Below are 21,168 nucleotides of genomic sequence, written 5' to 3'. Positions count from 1 at the left end.
AGCCTCTCAAGTGCCTCCAGCTGGCCACCATGTAGCACAGAAGGCTGGATTAGATGGGTTAATGGCATGATCTAATATGACATGCTTGCACAGGACAGAAGCCATTGTAGAAAAGAGCCACTTCATGACTACTGGAGGTGCAGCTTGCATGTTGCAAAAGAGAAACCCAGATTCATAATCAAGATTGTGTCTGCAAATGGGGTAGTTGAAGATTTATTCATTCATTTAATTTATACAGACACTCATTACATGTACATGACTGCAAAGAGAATGAGACTTTTTGAAGCTGTCCAGCCTATGGTTTTTTAAAAGAAAAACCTTGTATAAATTGTAAAGAAGTCACAGCGTCTATGCAATACTGTACTAACATTCAGTATCAATAATTCTGTTTCATTTACTCTTTCCACTCAGATAAAAGTGCTGGCCTCTGAACAACAGAATATCTTCTCTCATATACTCCTATCCTGGTCTGAAGATTTCTCCAAATACATGCATAACTGTGCATCACACTATTCCCTGTTGGGGTTCAGTAATAATATGCAAAGCATAGAAAAGAACTAAGAAATGGTAAGCAAAAGAAATTAAAAGCATGAGTTAAGAGGAGATACAGTTATATCTGATGTCTGCTGAAACCATTCACTATTCCTCACCATATCTTTGCAAATTATCATTGCTTCAACCATCTCCATATTCTGCTTTACCCACTGCCTTTTGTTCTTTTAAGATTTAGCCATTCTGAATTGTATTTATTTGACTTGTGTCCCATCTTTCATTCTGTATTTTGGTGACATTAACAGCACTCTCTACTCTCAGCTTTCCCAACCATCTTGTGAAATAGGTCAAGCTGGGAGAGAGCAACTGGCCCTAAACCACCAGTGGCTGAAACTGGTTATCTTTGCTCCTAGTCCAATGCTTTAACCACCACAGCACCTCAGCTCTCTAGCCCAGTTTTACCCCAAAGCATCTCATACTATTCTGTGTGAAGTGGGACCTCTAGTCTAAAGACTACTTTGAAAGCCAAGCAACAGGTGTCCATGTTCCAACCATTAGATGGTACTTGCAGGGTATAAACATCACTCCCACTTCAATGCTGAACTCAGCAGAATAACCAAATGGCCCTCCCCCACTCATTCATGCATATGTCTTGAAATCTGCACAGTATCACTGTTTCCAAGCAATAAATTGCATTCCTAATCTGGATACAGACAGTTCTCAGTTTACAGCCATTCATTTAGTGACCAAAGTAACAATGGCACTGAAAAAAGTGACTTATGAAAGCTTTTCACTTATGATCATTGCAGCATCCCCGTGATCAAAATTCAGACACTTCACAACTGGCATGTATTTATGACAGTTGCAGTGTCCCAAGGTCATTTGATCACCTTTTGCAACCTTTTGACAAGCAAAGCCAGATTCTCTTAACAACCGTGTTACTAACTTTACACCTGAAATGATTCACTTAACTGTGGCAAGAAAGATTGCAAAATGGGGCAAAATTTACTTAACTGTTTTGCTTAGCAATGGAAATTTTGGGTCGTAATTCAAGGGCTACCTGTGTAACAATATAGACAGTACAACAATTTGGATGACAGCACACATGTACTTTTCCTAATTTCCACACTTATAGTATATCCCTAGAATTGGAAAAGGGGAATGAGACAGAAAACCCGTTTTCCTGTAGTGACTTGCCATTTCCTTATGAGCTAATAAAAACATGTATGAGTCAAGAGTCATACAAAAGTGTTATAACCATTCTTTAAGCACTGATCAAAAAATAAAGGAAATCTGACAATGAAGTAATGAAGTCACGATCAATCAACAGATATATGCAGTTGGCTTTTGCAGAGAAGGTAAATGCAACTTCCATGAAGTTCAGAATGCTCTCAATAACAATATACATTTAAAGTAAATGTTGGAAAACAGAAGATGAGGTAGGTCAGAGCCATTTTTGCAAGGGTGTTGTTTGGAAGAAATCTTACACCTACAAGCAGGATGTAGGAAGGCGGATCACAAATACATTCCGTGAAGATAAGAGTAGCCAAAGTCTTTCAATTCTTGTTACCTACATCTAGGCAAGAGAGACGCAATCAACCTATGTTAAATATACAACAACCTGATCATTGGATTCCACATTCAGGCTCCCAACCTTTGCACCAAGCTATTCAGCAGCATCAGCAACGATGGCTGGGTAGAAGACTGGAGCAAGGACCGTATCTAAGTTTCTTCTCCTTGTAAGCTGCCTGTTCCTAAAGTCTAAAATTCTTTCGGGATTGCATCCCAAAATCCATCAGAATGAAAAGGCAGCAAGCCAGAGTCAACGAGGCTCAATGTCTCTTTTGAGCGATCCTGATAGCCTTTTGAAGTTGTTCCGCTGGCATGAGTTGGAGAGTACCCAAGGCATGAATGAGCTGCTCCCGGGCATTGCCAATAAAAGTATTGCTGAGGAACATCGGGAGGCCCCCAACACCATCACGCAGAATATAGAGGGGAACACGGATGAGACCCATCACCTAAACCATTAGAGGATAGAAAATCAGGTTAAAATAAACTCTTAGGGAAACCTGTCCTCTTTCTGCTGTCACCACCTCACTCAAGGCACACACAACTTCACAATGTGTGGGTTTACCACAAAGCTACAAATGCTGGATGTCTAATACTGATGCTCAATTTCCACTTCATTTTTTATTCTAAATGTTTTAGCTGTTAACACCTACCAAAATAGGTTCACAGGCATTTGAACAAGGACTTGATAAAATCTTAGCAAAGGTTCTGAGTAGGCTTACAGAATACTCTTCAGCTTCCTGCATAGACCTGATTAGAATCACCAAAATACTGTGCAAAAAACCCTAAAAAGTTATTAAAGCCAAGAAAAATATGACAATTTACCAACTTTGCCCAGAGAAAACACACCAATGTCTGGGAGCAATTGTTTTTACACTGGCTCCCAACATCTCTCTTAAATTTTCCGCTGCCCCTGCCTTGTCCCTTACGCACCTCAAATCCATGGTCTTTTGCCTGAATAGCCCCTTCCTCTACCACTCGGAGCTCTTCCAAGCTAAGCTGCTTGGCATAGAAATGCATCACCACTCTCTGTGGCTGATCAGAAGCCTGGGAACTCAAGTAATCCTTCTCAGCCAGGTGGAGGGAGGCAGCCCCAGGACCCAACTCTTCACACAGTTCTCGATTTAGTCCCTCTTCCAAGGAAATATCCTGAGGATCCACAAACCCTCCTGGAAATCCCAGCTGACCATCAAACCTCATCTGCATCTGGAAGAGAAGAGAAGAGATTCAGACTGGGAGTTCATATATTCTATGCAATTACCCTTAATCTACAGGTATGGGAATCCCTTTGGTTTAGCTCTAGTCTATCCTTTTCACTTTCTTGTAATCTTATAAGATGAAATCTCCCTACATCTGGGGGAACTATAAAACTTTGTGATTTCTGGGACTTTTTGAACTTGAATAAAAAAGAAATCCAATTTTATTTTCCTTGATTCTCTGAATAAATTTTAACTGCTTTAAATACATTTTTCTGAGATGGGGTTCTTAGATTTCACCAAATTCTCAAAGGGATGCAGGGTTAAGAATGCCCGCTCTAAATGATATGATCCATTTGTCGTTGCCATCATTAAATACTTTCCTGGTTTAGGAATACTTTTGTTTTTCCTCATCTATTTCTTTTGTTGCATTTCTGAAGAAGTGAGGCAGAATGTGGAGAAGACAGAGCAGGGCAATTGATTTGTTAAAATTTAAATAAGGAATTGAATTGAGTTGTATTAAATAACTGGCTATTTAAAGTTATAAACAGGTTTACACTATTACAACATATCTATAGGCTCCCAAATACAATTGTTGCGAGACAGGTGGCTTATAAATCATCTTCTCTTTATCCTCCTACTTAGTACTCAGACAAATGAGTACTCTTTTTCAAGACTGAAATTTGCAGGACCATTCTTCTGTCCCCACCTTTCAAAACTCCCTCCTTCAGATTCCCCCTCCAAAATATATGGAGATGGAGGAAGCAGCCAGCCTTGCCTTGTTTTGATTGACAGTTTCAACACACAATCAATACAGAGCCTCCTTACTTGGGGGAGGGGAGGCCTCCAAATAAGCACTATCAGACATATTTGTTCACTCCTTCTCTATCCAGAGACACCTTCTGCATCTTTTCCTGGGTAAAAACATGAAGGTTGCATCCCCAACTTCAGATCATAACACCAGAGCCACATTTTCAGAATACAAGATTCAGATGTGACCAGATCTAGCCAAATGCCTGTATCAAAAATAGTCGCTGGCATTAGATATATTTATGCATACACACACACACACACACACAATTTCTGAAGCTGAATTAGCATATTTATCTCCAAAACATTTCTAAGGATTTTGGAACTATTGTACCGACTGTAAAAAGGGATAAAAGAAGTATCTTCCCATAACAGTACGTACAAATATTGTGAGCTCTTTACAAAAGATAATATTCTACAATAAACATGCCCAATAGGTCCAGAGGTCCACACTTCTGAAGTGTTATTCCTGTTTTTTTAAATAAAATGTCTCAGTTTGAAAAGGTGCTACCAGACTTCTGAGTTTTGACTACCATGGACTAATATAGTTCTCCTCTTTCCATAACCCCAAACTGCTAAACTGCCCTACTCTTCTTGAACTAAAAATTAAGGTATGGAATAGGCTCTGCCAGAAGTCTTACACTACAACACCACTTTTGCCAGGAACTTCCTTGGTCAGGAGTGTGCAACCTTTTTCTGACCAAGTAGATGTTTGACCACTGAAAAGGACACTGGCGACTGTACTCCAAGAACTGGGCAAAATTAAGATAAAACCAAACTGAACTTAATTTTACTGAAAAATAACAAATAAATTACAGAATGAAAACATACATTCCCTATATTTGACAATGTTCACTTTCAATCACATTAAAGTATAACACACAATTTAGAAAACTCTGAGAGGTCCATCTGGCTCTGGGGTTCTAATCTGCCTCCTCTTAGCAACATGGAAGTATCCTCACTTTACCTTACTCCTGAGGAGATGATTAAAGCCAAGCAATGTCTGTGAAACACTGTTCTAAACTTTGGGAAAGATAATATAAATGCTAATTAATATAACTGAATAGACTAGGTAGGGCTGGACATGGTAAGACATAGGCTCAGAGTTTGTAAAGATGTCATCCCACCCAGCTTCTTCTCAGTATTATAGCTACAAAAATCAGAACAAACACTAGATAGAAACAAAGCAATGTAGAAAATCTCAACTGGTTGCTGCCATCTTGTAATCATTAGGATTCCTGCAAACCAGATCTGTTAGCAACACAACTGTCAATGCCAGGTGTGTGACAGATCCTACTAAAAAATGTCCATCCCATCCCATATTTTCTATATTTTCTCACAACGTATTCAGATCAAGCATCCGTCATCAAAGCATTCACGTACCTGGAACAGATTTTATCACTAATTTACCAAGTACTTTTTTTTTTAAGGATCTATGCCTGGAACAAATAGTTCATTAGAGGTAAGCATCGATTCCTAAAGTTTTAAACGTAATATGTTCTCCCCTTCTTTCCCTATTCAGGAGGTTCCCCCCCCCCCGCAACTTTGGCTAAAATCAATTCTCACCAACACTGCGAAACGCAACGGGATCTTGCCAAAAAGCCGGCCCGGGTTGGGCGCATATAAAAGGGCATGACAAGCCTGCTTCCAGTCGGGTGGCCCGAGGCTAAGCGCTTCAGTCTTAGTTAGAGCCCGAAGTTCACTCATCTCCCCCGGCTGCAGCGCCCTGGGCCGTAAGCCTTGAAATCGCAGCCTTGTTTTTAAGATCCACCTTGCGGCGTCAGAGAGGGGGGAAAAAGATCCCGAGCGAATCCGCTGCCGATAGACCTTAAGAGCGAATTCTCCCTACAGCCAATCAGATATTGAGAAGGAAGAATCCTAGGAAGGTTGAGCTACCGAACGTTCGGTAGCCTTTCCGTCCGTTTTTCATTGTTGGTCAAAAGAGGGCGCGTCACGCCAACCTTTGATGTGGCCACACTGGAAGGAGAATCTCGCCGTTTTAATATTTCTCTCTTTCGGTTATCTGTGATCCACCATTTTGCCTTGAAGGTGCAAAACCGAAGCGCAACCCTGAATATCTGAGGCAGAGACATAACTAAGCAACGTTGGATTGTTTATGGGTTATGTTGTTGCTTAACATCAGTAGGGATATTTCTTTTCTTTATCAATTCCAGGCCTATTTCGACCTTCTTCTGAAGAATCCCCATGCTCAGCAAGATGCTCCATAAAAGACCCAGGATTATTCTGTGCTCCAGAGTTTTCACTGTTAGGAATATAAAATAAATAGGTCTCTTGAACTGCAATTTAGGCAGCTATTATTACTAGATTTCCAGGTGTGTCCAAGCCATTCAGATGAAACCACACTAGTTTAATCTGTAAACATCCCTCTAGTCTTGGTAAAATAACCTGGAATTATTTATCAAATAGTTGAATAGTAAATGTACCCTTACATTTCATGTGGAAATGTACCATTGAAAATAAGAATACTTGCAAATTAGCATTTTTAAGGAATAATCAGATAAGATTTCAGTGGAATTAGTTGGAATACATTTGAATAGTACCACTGAATTCTGTAGGTAGCTATGAAAACTTCCCTGTATAAAGGATTTTCAACACATTATAAAAAAGAATTTGTTCAGATCTCCAGAAAAGATTATACCAGCTATCAATCAAGACTTTTCTTCACGGCCATCTTTGTTTCTTTAGACAAGTAGCTTCAGGCAGCATACCTAGCATTCCTTTTTTTATTTCATAGAATTCAGGACATCCAATAGGCAGAATCTGTTTCACACTTGTCCTGCAGCCTCTGGGCTCCCATGACCTACAGTATTTGGAGTTGTGAGAAGATACAAATGTTTTATGTGCTGCCTTACCTCCATCTATTGCAGTGATTGAAGGGAATTTTGAATGGATGGGTTCAATTCCAGCTATTTCTTTCTCATCCACTTTACTCATGACATCGCTGCTTTTCTAAATTACTATAAATGCTTACCATTGTTCCTTTTTTCAAATTTTCATCTCTCTCTTCCAAAGATGAAGCCAATCTCCAAGGTCCTTCTCAAGCATGTATTCCTCTCCAGATTGTGAAGTTGTGTAGAAAACCTGTCTGTAGCCCCCTCCCTCCGCTGACAGGGGTCCTTTTTCTTTTGGTGGTGGTGCCTTTATCAGTCCTGACTCCTGGTGACTGCCTGGACATGTCCCCTAGAGCAGGGGTCCCCAACCCCTGGGTCGTGGCCCACCTCAGGGCCTTGAGCCATTCAGAACTGGGCCACAGAAGTGGCAGGTGAGCACATGCGCATGCCCACTTGCGTGAACAGACAAGCATGTGCATTCTATTTGCTCAAGCGGCGGGCATGGAGCTGCATGCATGCTCACTTGCCCGCCACTCGCACAGAACCATCCCCTCCCACCCGTCCACAAAGCTGAAAAGATTGGGGAACTGTGCCCTGCAGTTCACTTGTGAGATTTCAGAAGTGTTTGCCATTGCCTACTTCCTAGGGTAATGAGAGTGACTGGCTCAAGGTCACCCAGCTGGTTTTGTGTCTAACAGGACTGATGCTTGAGTAGTTTAATGCTGTAATATTTTTGTTTTCTTCCCTCTTTTATATACACCAAAGCTGTTGTAACAAAGGATGTGAGCAATTAAGGAACGACAATAGCAGGGTCATTACACGTATTTGGATCGGTAACAGTGGGGTCACTGGTATGTAGTGAGAATGCAACACAAGCAGTGGTGGGATTCAGCTGGTTTGCACTGGTTCGGTAGAACTGGTAGCTAAATTTTGTTGAGTTCGAAGAACCGGCTGAACCCACGCTGCTTCCGGAAGTCCGTTCTAGGCCTCAGAGGCCTGGAGGATGCCTCCCAGGGCTAGAACCGCCCACAGGAAGTGTGTGGATGTCACTTCCGGAAGTCCATTCTAGGCCTCGGAAGCCCAGGCCTGCATCCACACAGAGAACCAGTTATTCAGGTATTTGGATACCACTGAACACAAGGTGTACCCTCATCATGTGCTGAATACTATATGACTGGCCCAACTCTAGCTCCAATTTAATTGCACTAAAGTTTGCTGTAGCTATTTTGTTTAGAAAAAAAACCCAGCACATTTGCATTTTCTGTTCCAAGTTCTTCTAAACTGAATGCATGTTTTGGTGACTGATGAATTGGACGTCATCTTAGCTTCAACTCCCAAAATTAATGCAAACAGAATATTCCAGGTGAGTACTTCTCTATTTTGTGTGTCCAATTTTCTGGCCCGATTTAAAGAAAAGCCCTCTTTTGTGTTAAGAAACACATTTAAGTTTACAAATGTTCTCTTTCATTTATTGCTTATAAAGTGAACAAGTTTTGAAGATTTACCCTACTTGTGAATTCCATCTGTGGGACATATACAAAGCTGACCTCCCACTCACCCCACCCACTTTACTGTAAGCACTGGCCACTATCCTTTAGGTTTCTAGTTGCAATAGGGGATTAAGCAGATACAGCACCTTTTTCACCCCATTTCCTGCAAATGTTTTTTACCCACTGCCCACCATGCAGCTGAAAGCTTTTCCACTGGTGAAAGGTGCATACACTAAGATAGCAGAAGAATTTGCACAAGTCATTTTTCACTCACCTCTGCAAGAGTTTTTAAATTTATTAAATTTGTTTGCCACCTTCCCACCGTGAGGAGACTCTGGCAATAAATGGCAATAACTACTATAAAAGGTGGCAACCCTTGACTAGAGGGATTGATTAACTAGAGAAGAAGAAAGGGGATAGGGAATGACCCAAGGCAGACACATATACACATCCACAGCTTTCAAGGCGACTTCTACTTCACAAGCCACAACACAAGACACCTGGTTCCAAAAGTTTTATTTCCAATCCATCTGTAGCGGTCCAACCCCTGGCCAAGGACAGGACACGAGTCCAATCGCTGGAAAGTGAAGAGCACAGCCAAAGACCTTGCTAGGAGGCAGAGTCAGAGGCCTCTGAGCTGTCCTTGATATCTGTGCTCTCTGTAGCCTCACTGACCTCACTGACGTCCTTGCTGTCCCCACTGTCTTCAGCTCCAGGTCCAGTGCCCACAAGGGTCCCTGGGCATCTGTCATCCCGGCAACAGTCACCCACATGGTTAGTCTTGTGATCACTGCCCTTGTTCTCAATGGAGCCCAGCACAGAATGCTTTCCCTTCTCTTTCAATTCCACCTGCCTCCGCAGCTGTCAAGAAGAGATGCTTGTTTGAGTACAGTGTTCTATCCAAGGATGGCATTAGAGAGGTATGATTATACAGTTCTTAGACACATGGAATCAGCAACAAAAAATACATCCATATTATTAACCTCATGTTGCCTCCAGGGGTAATCTTGTTATGGTATACTTCAGGATAAACAGAATGCCAAAATCTGAGAAGCAGCCATGGGGACTGCTTTCAATGTTATTTGTTCCTGTTTACAATTCTGCAGCCAGCCAGCATTTTCACAGAAAGGCATGGTAAGGTTCTAAAAAAACTTGATGACGAATGCGCAGGTGTGCTGGTCTAAGGTCAATCGTTTGGCCTTAGTTCCCCTAATAGCAAGAGGGGCAAAACAAAACAGGACATGGTTTTCTTTCCCCATTTTAACAAGACAGAATAAAAAACTGAGATGAAACTCTGTGCACGATTCTGCTTCTTTAATAGGATACTATAGATCACAAATGTTTATGCCACAATAGTTTTGCTAGCTTTTAAGGTGCCACATGTCTCTTTGTCATTTTAGATTCTAAGTCAAGACTAACTTTGCATGGTATTACAAAAAGCAAAGCAAGATTGGTCATGGTTAGCACATGTCTGAGAAATCCCAAAGCTTTCTCAGTGTATACAGCAAAGTTGAAAAAAAAAAATCCCGAATAAAATCCACTACTGGTAGTCCTCGACTTACAACTATTCACTTAGTGACCATTAGAAGTTACAACAGCACTGAAAAAGTGACTTATAACCGTTTTCATATTTATGACAGCAGCATTCCCATGGTCACATGATCAAAATTCAGATGCTTGACAACTGACTCATATTTATGACAGTTGCAGTTTCCTGGTCTGATGTGATTTATCTTTTGCAATCTTCTGACAAGCAAAGACAAAGGGGAAGCCAGATTCACTTAACTGTGTTACTAACTTAACAATTCATTTAACTGTGGCAAGAAAAGTCATAAAATGGGGCAAAACTCATTTAGCAACTGTCTTGTTTAACAACAGAAATTTTGGGCTCAACTGTGGTCATATGTCTACCTGTACTATTATTAGCAAACAACTTGCATGAATGCTTCCCTTTAGTCAACAGGAATAAAAATCAACTCAAGGGAGCCCTTAACCATTTTTACAAACCAGTAAGGCATTTCCAAAATATATCAAATGTAGCTCAAGGTGAAAGAAAAACAGCTAGATGCTACAGCTTTCATGCAAATATCCCTTTCTAAATTGTTCAGCTCATTTTCAGATTATTGAGAATTTGACTATCAAGGAATAGCTTACTCAGAGGTATTTGGGCTGTCATCAAGGCAAATTTAGTTCAGCATTTGTTCTGATTTTTTTAATAAAGCTTTTGTTCCTGCCAGAAGGCAGGCTGGCTACCCATCCATATCTGCACAAGTTGGTGATTCTGAATTGCGTGGTAGGGCCATTGTAGCTAGCAACAGCAGTCTCAGACTTAGGATAACAAGGCCATGTTCTCCAGCATATGTCCACCAATAGAATCTGTGCTCACCTCCTCTGCCATCTGTGTTAAATCACGCTTCATAGCATATGCATCCTCCCCATCAGCATAGTATTTAGGCTCTACTTCACTGATCCTATGGGAAAGAACAAACGAGTTTCCTCTTAAAAAAAAAAGCAAGTTTCCATAATCTCCTCTCCTCTCTGCTCACTCAGAACAATAGAATACAGAGAAATATAAGCTGCAAAGCCCCAGGTTTATACCCATGTACTCAAACGCAATGTGCTCTCTTACAAGCTCAGACTCCTTCCTATACTAGACAATTCTGGGCTACAGGGTTGTTTTAAGTACTACAACACTACAGGGTTGTTTTAAGTATTACTGAGAGAAAGCATTTATATCCTTGGAATATTCAAAAGGTAAATGACTAGACCAGTGGTGGCGAACTTATGGCATGCGTGCCAGAGGGGGCACTCAGAGCCCTCTCTGTGGGCACGCGCGCCTCGCTCTTTGGCTAAGTTTTTGCAGGAAAAAGCCATTTCTCAAGCCCCTTCCTAGCCAAAACAAGCCTCCGAAGCAAGCGCAGGATTGCTCTTAAGAAGAACGAGGTGTGCTTGCTCCGGAGGCTTGTTTTGGCCAGGAAGGGGCTTGAGAAATGGCTTTTTCCTGTGAAAACTTAGCCAAAGAGCTTGCAGTCTCTGCCAGATCTCCGTTGGGCTAAAGTCCTTTGTCATCCTTGTTTTCGCAGGATTGCTCTCAATAAGAGCGAGGCGCGCTTTGGCTCCGCGTGCAGGGCAACAAAAGAAATTTTGTGGGACTAAAAAACCCCCATCAATCTGACCTTCCAACTTCTCGTGAAAAAAAAAGAACTTGCAAAGTTGGAAGGTCTGGTTGAACTTTTTTTTTTTTAACCAGTAGACCCACAGCTTCTTTTGTTGCCTTGCACGCGGTGGTGGATAACAGAGCTGAAAAGGAGGTTAGTGAAGGGAGGCTTTGGGAAAGCGAGGGGAGATGGGGAAGGGTCTGCTCTGGCCTCTGCTGCCTCACTCCGCCAGCATCAGAGCTCGGAGGCTTGTTTTTGCCAGGAAAAAGCCATTTCCCAAGCCCCTTCCTGGCGAAAATGGAGCCTCGCTCTTATTGAGAGCAATCCTGCAAAAACAAGGATGACAAAGGACAGCACAGTTAATTCTGAAAATGAAATCCTTAAAGTATGGAATTCTTTGCCAAATAATTTTAAGTCAATGAAAGCACTTGGGATTGCTTTCCTTACTTTGTTTGGATCATCTTGTGTTTGTGAGCAGCTGTTTTCAGCTTTAAATTATATCAAATCTGACACCAGAAACAGACTAACAGATGACCTAAGTGCTGCATGTGTTGCTCTCAAACTTACAAAGTATGAGCCAAGGTTAGACAAATTATCAGCACGCATACAACAGCAAAAATCACATTAATTGTTCAAAAGCATGCCAAAGGAAAACTTTTACCTTTCAATAAATAAAAAGTTGTTTGTATCATTGAAAGCTTTGTTATTGTGTTTTTCTTTTAAGACAAAAGATGTTAATGTATGAGTTGTTTTTTTCTAAACGAAAACCTCAGTATTCAGGTTAAATTGCCGTGTTGGCACTTTGCGTTAAATAAGGGGGTTTTGGGTTGCAGTTTGGGCACTCGGTCTCTAAAAGGTTTGCCAACAATGGACTAGACCAGTGGTGGCGAACCTATGGCACGCATGCCAGAGGCGGCACTCGGAGCCCTCTCTGTGGGCACGCGTGCCGTCGTCCCAGCCCCGCCTCCCCCCACGGCCCCCTCACCTGCAGCCCCCCTGGAGAAGAGTCGCCCCCAGGTGCGGCCCACACAGAGCAGCACAGCCAAGGACATAGCCGGGCAACAGGGACAAGACTCCGCCCTCGCACCCCATAGCGTGCAGATGATGCTGCGGGGTGTGGGCAGGGGGCATGGCTGCCATGGTGCTGCAGGGCTGCCTGGGTGATCTGCTGCAGCGGGCCATGGAGGCAGTGCGTGGCCCTGCGGGCAGGACGGGAGGAGGAGCGGGGGCAGGGGCGGTTTTTGGGCACTCTGTCTCTAAAAGGTTCGCCATCACTGGACTAGACAGTAATACTCTGAGAAGATTTACAAATGTTCGGACGGCAAGTGTTTTCAGGCAGTGAGAAAAAAATGTTTGGCAGGTTTTAGGATGATGCTTATTTTAAAAGTTGTTCCTTGTTTGTGTTATGTTTTCTCAGCATTAAAAAACCCTGGGTTTTAGAAATCCAGGTATTTTAATCCATACAATTCCTGTTAGTACTACAAAACAAACAAAGATGTGTGTTCAGGTATACATAAAGGAGATCAGCATATTGCCCAAATAAAACCTTCTCCTAAGCAAGGCCTTTGCATGGGATCAACCATGTTAAAAACATAGAATATCTCCTAAACTTAATATGTATTATATCTCCTGTAATTCCCATCCCATATAGTCCCACATACTCTCATTCCTATGAGAGCAACAAGGAACTCACAAGTTTGCAAAGTAATTAGTCTGAGAGACTCTTACCCCTTCAGAGCTACTCAGTGTCTTTTGCAATCCAGTTAAAAGATGAAAAGTCCCATTTCCAACAATGTTCTAACATCAAACAACTCTTTCACCATGCCCCCCCACTCTTGTTGTACTCACTGGAAATTGAGCGTGTTGGAATAAAGGTGTAATGCAGCTCGATTACTGAAAGATGGAAGAGAGAAAATGCAAGTTATATACCGTAAATCAAGAAAAATGACAAAATTGGACTGATCCCTGTTTTTGGATTAAGATCATCATGAACCTGAAATCATCCACAGAAACTAAGGGTAGGGACATGCAAGACCCATAAAATGGGTCCTATAAGTTATTTCTTTTTACTGCTATTATTAAAATTTGAAATTGCTGCTCTCAGATGAGAGACTAATGACAAATGCAGATGGTTTTAAAAGAGGACTAACATTTACACAGAATTGGTCTATTAATAGCTACTAGTCATGAAGCTTACTATTCACTCAATCACAGGAAACATACCCTAAATGTAAGCTGCTTAGAAGCTAACTGGTGATTTCCTATCCCTGCTGTTAAGTTTCCCAGCTTCACCTTCATACACAGTGTGTAACCCAAAATGCTGGACTGAATGGGTCCTGGCATAATCCAGCAGAGTTTTGCTTATGTAATAGAGACAAAGTTTTCCATGTGTTTATCCACCAACTCCCAATTGTTTTTCCTCTTTTATGGCCACATCTAAGGAGAACAGACCTCTTTCAACCTATATCAATCTTTTGGTGGATATTACATTTATATCCAATTTAAGTATCAAGAGCCACAAATGCCAGTGTGGTCAGAGCGTGCCAAGAACAAGCACTGAATCCGAATAATTCAAATTCTACTGAAAATAGTAATGGCACTGAGTTAAAAACAACATAGTGGTAAAAGACAGATGGGCTCCTGAAGACCACGGAAGAGAGAGTGCAGACAGACTATTGTGCAGACAGACTATTGTGTCACAAAGTTATGCCACAACCGTATCTGCATGTCAGTTTGTTCAGACATGTCTCTCCGCAAATACTGAATTTATGTAGGAAGCTCTTATCCAATTTGACAATGTGCAAATGAATACAATGCATGGATTTTGTGTGAGTCACTCATTCTAAAATCTTCAGATGTTGGGAGAGGTGATAAAAAATGGAAGTCCTACCTTTCTGAACACAATTACAATTATATGGTAACAATGTAAGTTTAGGCTTGCCTTTTTTTAAGAAGGGTACTGCAAATAAATCTGACAGGCAACGGGAAAACTCACCTCTTGCGAACATGCAGTGAGACATACTTAGCATTGAAGTTCTCAATCATGGCTCGGGAAGCCTGGTCCATCAGCTTTTGAGCCAGCCCTAAGCGACGGTGGGAACGCTTGACTGCCTACCAAAAGAGGAACAGCAATGAAGATTATTGCTTATTTCATAAAAAAAAAGAAAGCCAATGGAAGATTTTACAAACTGATCTAACTCAGTATAGGATCCTGATACCACTTGTGTCTAAGCTTATCCTTATTTGGGGGAGGCATTTGCCAGCATCATACTAAGGTACAAATATGGCTGCAGATCATAGTGATCTGACTTAACAAAGGTTAAGCTTCTCCTAACCTCCATTATCTATCAAGGAGGTCCATCAGGTACTAACTTGATTGTCAGCAATTAAACAACTTCTTTCTGTGCAATTGTACTCACAGAGAAAAAAAGAGCCTCAGTCATTACTCAACAGTGAGTTAAGCCTCAGGGACCGGCTCTCAGGACCATCTCTGCAACTATTTCAGAATTTCTTTTGAAGGATTCCATCTTGATCCCAGCAGAGGATATGCCTTCTCTCTAATCCAGGGGTGTCACTCAATTTCATTGAGGGCCGCATCAGCATTGCGGTTGCCCTCAGGGGGCCGGGTGGGTGTGGCCAGGGTGGGTGTGGCCTACTGGGTGGGCATGGATGAAGTGGGTGTGGCCTACTGGGTGGGTGTGGCCAGCTCTACATCGTTCGCGTGAAGGGTGCCTGTGGGGGCCTGGGCAGGAGTGGGGGTCTCTGGCAGAAGGGGGTGGGACCGGGGAAAGCGCCAAGGCGTGATCCACTGGAGGAGCCTCACTGTTCCTCTCAGGCCATGCGGGGGGGGCTTATGGAGCTAAGACTGATGCGTTTCAGCATAGATGGCCACCACAAAATTGTACATTAGCTCCCGGCTGGCCTGGGCCAGGGCCAAGGCAGAGGGGGCCGTTCCCTCACTGTTTCCAGGATGGCTTCGCGGGCCACATGAAACCACTTCGCGGGCCGCATCCGGCCCCCGGGCCTTGTGTTTGACATGTCTGCTCTAATCCAATGCTTTCGATTTAGTTCAAATACCTGACCCATCTCAAAGTTATAACAGGGGGAGGGGGGGGAGTGGAAGGTAAAGAAATATTACCAGAGATGTGATGTGTCCATGGGGGACATCATCAGGGTCTTCCTCCCTAGAAACAACAGTAAAAATTAGCTTAGCCACACACAAATCCCAGACATAACTATGGTTATGGTAGTCTCTTTTATTTGTGAGACTGTAACTCCCCTCATTAGGATAGAAAGTGTAGCCCTATACAACTGCAAAGCTCCAATTTGGGAAGGCTGCTTAAGACTGTATATTAAATAAAAAAACAAATAACCGCCCATATGGCTCCTGTGAGAGCCCAGCCCTCAGAACATAACAGCAGCAATATCAAAGACTCATTTATTTCAGCATTTTGTTTCCACTGTAGCCAAGCCAGAGTCAATAGGAATCTCTCAAGCAGGCTATGAGGCCACCCAGCAACTGGTACTGATAGGTACCCTGCCTCTGATGCTAGGGGTCTTATACAGCCAGGATTGTTAATAAACCTTGAAAATCTTATCCTCCATGCCATATCTTGAAGGAGCAAGATTCATTGTTTGAAATACCATCTTGTTCTCTTTTTGTACTCATCTGTTTCTTACAGCTCAAAGCACACATAGAGACTGAAAGCCAAGAAAGAGTCAAATACACACACATAGTTTATCAAAACACAGGTTCAGATGAAGCGAACAACAATTCCTGGATGCCTGATACAAGAATGAATTCCACAAGTTTGTGGGGAAACATCTAGGTCAGTGGTTCTCAACCTTTTTAATGCCGTGACCCCAACCGGTCATAAGTCGAGGACTAAACCGGTCGTAAGTCGAGGACTACCCAACCAGTCGTAAGTCGAGGACTTTCCCTGCCCGGAAGCGCCGCGCATGCGTGGTTCCGCCCCCTGCACCGGCCGAGGCGTAGCTGGCAAGCGGCAGAGACGGAGCAGGCCGACCACCAGCTGGCCCAGCCCAAGGGAGGTAAGGCACCCGCCGGAAAAGGGGGAAAAAATGGCGGACAAAAAAAATGGCAGGCAAAAAAAATAGCCTTGCTTGGCGACCCCCGTGAAATGGTCGATCGACCCCAAATGGGGTCCCGACCCACAGGTTGAGAACCACTGATCTAGGTAAAACAGAGCTGTGCCTAAAATACAAGCTGAGATCTTACTCTGCACCTTTTTCTGCCTCAGGACTTTCACATCACAAGAGCAATTATGGGATTTCAGCTATTTCATCTAAAAGGGAGTCTTAGGATTTCTTTAACAACTAAGAGCAGATTCTTGGATTCTTTCATCTTTTAAATTATACCAAGTTATAATTTTAATTATATCTTATGACAGTTTGTTTGCCAAATGAGGATATAGTTCCCTGTAGCTTCTTCTTGTCCTTTGTCAATATATTATAATAGAAGCTCCAAATCTTTATGCTTAAAGTTATTTAGTGTATTCATTCTGAAATAACAAAACAAAATTATGCTTCCGCCAGTTGAAATGCGTAAAAGCTATAATACAGAAATACTAGAAATTGCTCTATTGGCCCTTGGAGTGCTAAATCAACTCAGGCTGAAGAGTGTCGTTTCCCAGCAGGATAGCCAATAATGGGAGATGCCGTGAGCTGTAACACTGGAAGTCCATCAATTCCTTATCCTTTAATTAGCTAATGGGAAGCAAGTTTACAATTAAATGAATGCATTTCTTATAATGAGAAATCAACATTTGACTGCTCTTTGCTTCTCCTCTGCCATCCCTTGCTTTCATTAACTTCTTCCTAGGTTATTTTCAGCAGCACAACTCCTTCAGAAAAAGGTCTATCCTGACCACTTTGCATACCGGTAGTCCTCAATTTACGACTGGTCAGTTAGCGACCATTTGAAGTTACAACAGACCTCTCCAGGATGATTTATAACCTGGATTTGAAGTTCCAAAAGCAATGGGGGCAACCCATAGTCACATGACTGCATTTTGGGCACTTGGCAACTGGCCTGTATTAATGGGTGTTTGCAGCATCTCACGATCACATGACCACAATTTACAACAATTTTTGCCGGAATCCATATATTTCCAGTTTCCAACAAAAAATGCCCACCATAAACAATAAATTCATCCAACAACCACAATATCTGCATTACAACCACCACATTCACTTAATGACCACCACCACCCAAAAAAAAAAAAACCCTTGCAAAATCAGATGTGATCACATGGTGACCCATTTAACACCTGGCATAATTTACAACCGCAATACTGAGCTTAACTACAGTTGTATGTCGAGGATTACCTGTACCTAAGCAAACAACCAAGCCCAAATAATACAAGAACCTAATACAAAAACAGAAAAAATATTTTAAAATGTAGAAGAAAAAAATCCTCAAAAAAGGAGAAGAAAAAAGAAACTTTCCCCTTTATTCCTAGGAAGCATACTCAACATTAACAACTTATCAGTGCCTCCTAGAGTACAATCAAATTCATCTCCATTCCATACATCACTCCATTTATCTATACATTCTTCTCTAAATCTTCAGCTCTCCTTATTAATCAAGAAAGATCTAGTAAAACTGTAATGAGTGTCCTAGGACCTAGAAGACCTGGGGATTGTTAAAAAAACAAATGTAACTGTTTTGTGATCTTCCTGTAATCTACTCTTGCAATATTTCATTCATTCTTAAAATCCCTTCCATCTTCAAGCTCATGACTAGTCATCAGTAAGAAGAAAATGAGGTTATGCAGCTTTAGAATTTGAATACACCCACACAAATATACACAATGTATAATAGCTTGAAACCTTTCACTGCTGCAGCATAAAAGATTGTAAACGTGTTTATCTACAGTACACACTCATTAAACTCATCCAATCAGGGCACATACTCACATTTTAGCTAGCACGTAGCCCACAATCTTGCCATTCTCATCTTCAGCAATGTAGGAGAGCTGGAGAGAGCAACCAGGAGGTTAGACATACAAGGCCTTGGAAAAGAATCCAGAAACCAAAGGAAATCATCCATATTACTGCTTTTTCATAGAGAAGTCAAACTAGCCAGCTTAACATTTGACTTTTTTGGATTACTAGTAATATACTTGCTAAATAATCATAATCTAAATATTCTACACATATATATTATTACATTTGTAGCCTTTCATAAAATTAGTTCACTTGAAATTCCTTCCTGTCAACTATTCCCATATCACTAAGGGTACACCTAGCTAAATAAAAGAATAATTTCCAAGGTTAAAATATGAAATACTTGTGTTTATGATCAAAGAGCCAAGAGGAATTCTGAGGATTCAGTAAAGTATTGTCATCAATAAACTCTGCTACACAGCTTACTGAAAACAATGGCCATCTGAAAGTTGGAACAGGCATGGCAGATTGAAGCTGAGGGAGAACACATATATACTTAGAAAACCTGGAAAGCCTGGATCAGAATAGTTCTCTGAAGAGGCATTACTTGCTACAGGTAGTCCTCAACTTATGAGCACAATTGAGCCCAAAATTTCTGTTGCTAAGTGAAACAGTTGTTAAGTGAATTTTGCCATTTTACGACCTTTCTTGCCAGTTGTTAAGTGAATCTGGCTTCCTCATTGACTTTGCTTGGTGGAAGATCGCAAGTGATCACATGACCCCAAGCTACTGCAACAATCATACATTTGAGTTGCCAAGCGTGGGAATTTTGATCACATGACCATGGGGATGCTGCAATGGTCATAAGTGTGAAAAACAGTCATAAGTCACTTTTTTCAGTGTCACTGTAATTTTGGTCACTAAACAAACTGTTGTAAACGTCAAGGGCTACCTGTACTGTATCAGTTCCCAATGCCAAGTCAAATAAAGACAGGGCAAAGGAAAATATTGTGTAGAAGAAACTTCCACCAGGCCCCTTTGAGATGAGGCTCAACTTTGAGCTTTCACATTCTTCACAAATGTTGTTACTGAATAGGAATATAGATGTAAAACTAAAGGAATCACCTGTGGCCAGGAGAGTCCATGATAAAAATAGTATTTCATCTGATAATTCTCTGGCAGGCAAAGGAGATTGCAATGTTGCATGTTCATCAGGTCCTCGGGCTGATAGTGAAAAAAAGGAATAAATATTGAGACAGAAAAAAGAGGCAGCATTTCATTCCCACAAGAGGAGCCTGCTCTTGCTCAAATAAATGACTGGAATTTCTGCAATCAGAGGCAATATAGCATAGGGCCAAAAAGTCGGCCATTCAGTAAGGTGTGTCTATTTCCAGCCTTGTTTTTCTAAACCTACCAGAGTGCTGACTTTAGGAACAGAAACTTGCCCATTGATTACAATGATCTCTTTGGATCAAACCGATTGCAATAATGGCCGTCTCCAGCTATGAACTGTAATAGTAAAAAAAAAAAAAATTTACGTGGTATATACCAAATACTGTCTATTTTATCCAGCATTTAACTTTGGTCAGGAAATATTCAGGTGCCAGATAAGACATATAAGTTGCAAGGAAGTCCTAAACAACCAAGGATATACTGCTCCTCACAAGGAAGGTTCCACTCCGATCCTTGCAGCTATCAACTCCTGCGAGGCTCTGGATCAACTCTGGATCGAAAAGCGCAGCTGTGTGTACACTACAAGGTTGCTGGCTACCAACGCAGAATCTGGGTAGGCCTACCTAGCAGAAGAACCAACTTTTAAATGTTCAGTTAATATCCCGCAACAATCTGGAACTGATTGACTGAAGCCCTTCAGCAAAAAAATTGCCCAGCGATAATTAGGGGGGAGGGAAAGAGCTTCCCACTCTTTCAGCTTAATTAACTAAGGAGGTAGAAGGATTGAACAATGGCCTTCTCTACGTAGCCTTTACCTCAAAGCAAAGGGCTGACGCCTTTTCCCGTTTTCACCCCAGCGCACCTCCTGAACCCATCCCGCCTCCCCCCACCCCCTTCTGCCAGTCCCAGACTCGAACCCGCGCATTCCGGATATTCATAGTGACAGCAGCGACCCTTCCTCGGCTCACGCGCTAGCTACGATCATCAAGGTACGTTGCCCCGGGAAAAAGACGTGAGTAGGTGGGAGGAGGGAAAGAACGTGCTCGTCTCCGCTACGCAGCCAATACCGGGGCAGAGAAGGACAGGCCACTAGCCAACCCCGACAAAAATTCTGATGATTGTACCACCCTCTTCTCCAATTAAGAAAACCCTGCCTAAGGAAGGCGTCCTCAGTATCCAATCGGAGCTTGTCTAGAACTGGTCATGCTGACCAATGAGTACGCGGCTTACTCTTCTTCCCACCCTCTTTCCCGGTTCGTGGAGTCTTATTTTTAATTCATCTATGATTCTATTCGATTGGTTCTTCCCCCGTGTCCAGGTTAGGAAAGTCTTGCATTGTCCCCGCCCCTTTGGACTCAAGAAAATAAATGATGGGGGGGGGGGACACAGACAAATTCATTCCTCCCAGAAGTGCTTTGATTATCAGTTAAACCAGGGGTAGTCAACCTTGGCTCTTTTATGACTCGTGGACTTCAAATCCCAGAATTCCTGAGCCAGCTGTTCTGGCTCAGGAATTCTG

At 42.1% G+C, this 21,168-nt stretch overlaps 2 protein-coding genes across 3 annotated transcripts; both read right to left on the bottom strand.

Annotated features, from left to right (window-relative positions):
- Nucleotides 1–1,730: 1,730 nt before the first annotated feature.
- NUDT16 (nudix hydrolase 16) lies at nt 1,731–6,946 on the bottom strand. Its single transcript, XM_015812216.1, has 4 exons — nt 6,941–6,946; nt 5,634–5,912; nt 2,995–3,267; nt 1,731–2,510 (listed from the first exon to the last, which is right to left on the bottom strand). The coding sequence occupies exons 1-4, from the start codon at nt 6,944–6,946 to the stop codon at nt 2,325–2,327; spliced, it is 744 nt and encodes a 247-aa protein (XP_015667702.1). The 3' UTR covers nt 1,731–2,324.
- Nucleotides 6,947–8,908: 1,962 nt separating this feature from the next.
- Nucleotides 8,909–20,680, bottom strand: NAA10 (N(alpha)-acetyltransferase 10, NatA catalytic subunit). Of its 2 annotated transcripts, none has more exons than XM_015812249.1 (8): nt 20,567–20,680; nt 19,602–19,700; nt 18,507–18,565; nt 15,706–15,751; nt 14,563–14,678; nt 13,416–13,460; nt 10,796–10,880; nt 8,909–9,270 (listed from the first exon to the last, which is right to left on the bottom strand). In XM_015812249.1, the coding sequence occupies exons 1-8, from the start codon at nt 20,585–20,587 to the stop codon at nt 9,019–9,021; spliced, it is 723 nt and encodes a 240-aa protein (XP_015667735.1). In that variant the 5' UTR covers nt 20,588–20,680; the 3' UTR covers nt 8,909–9,018. The 2 variants fall into 2 exon arrangements, with proteins under 2 accessions (XP_015667735.1, XP_015667736.1); XM_015812250.1 differs by lacking the exon at nt 20,567–20,680 and adding an exon at nt 19,891–19,986.
- Nucleotides 20,681–21,168: the final 488 nt, after the last annotated feature.

The sequence above is a fragment of the Protobothrops mucrosquamatus genome, unplaced genomic scaffold, assembly GCF_001527695.2.
Source record: "Protobothrops mucrosquamatus isolate PMUCROS unplaced genomic scaffold, P.Mucros_1.0 scaffold76, whole genome shotgun sequence".
NCBI lineage: Eukaryota > Metazoa > Chordata > Lepidosauria > Squamata > Viperidae > Protobothrops > Protobothrops mucrosquamatus.
This window is presented reverse-complemented; position numbering and strand designations above follow the sequence as displayed.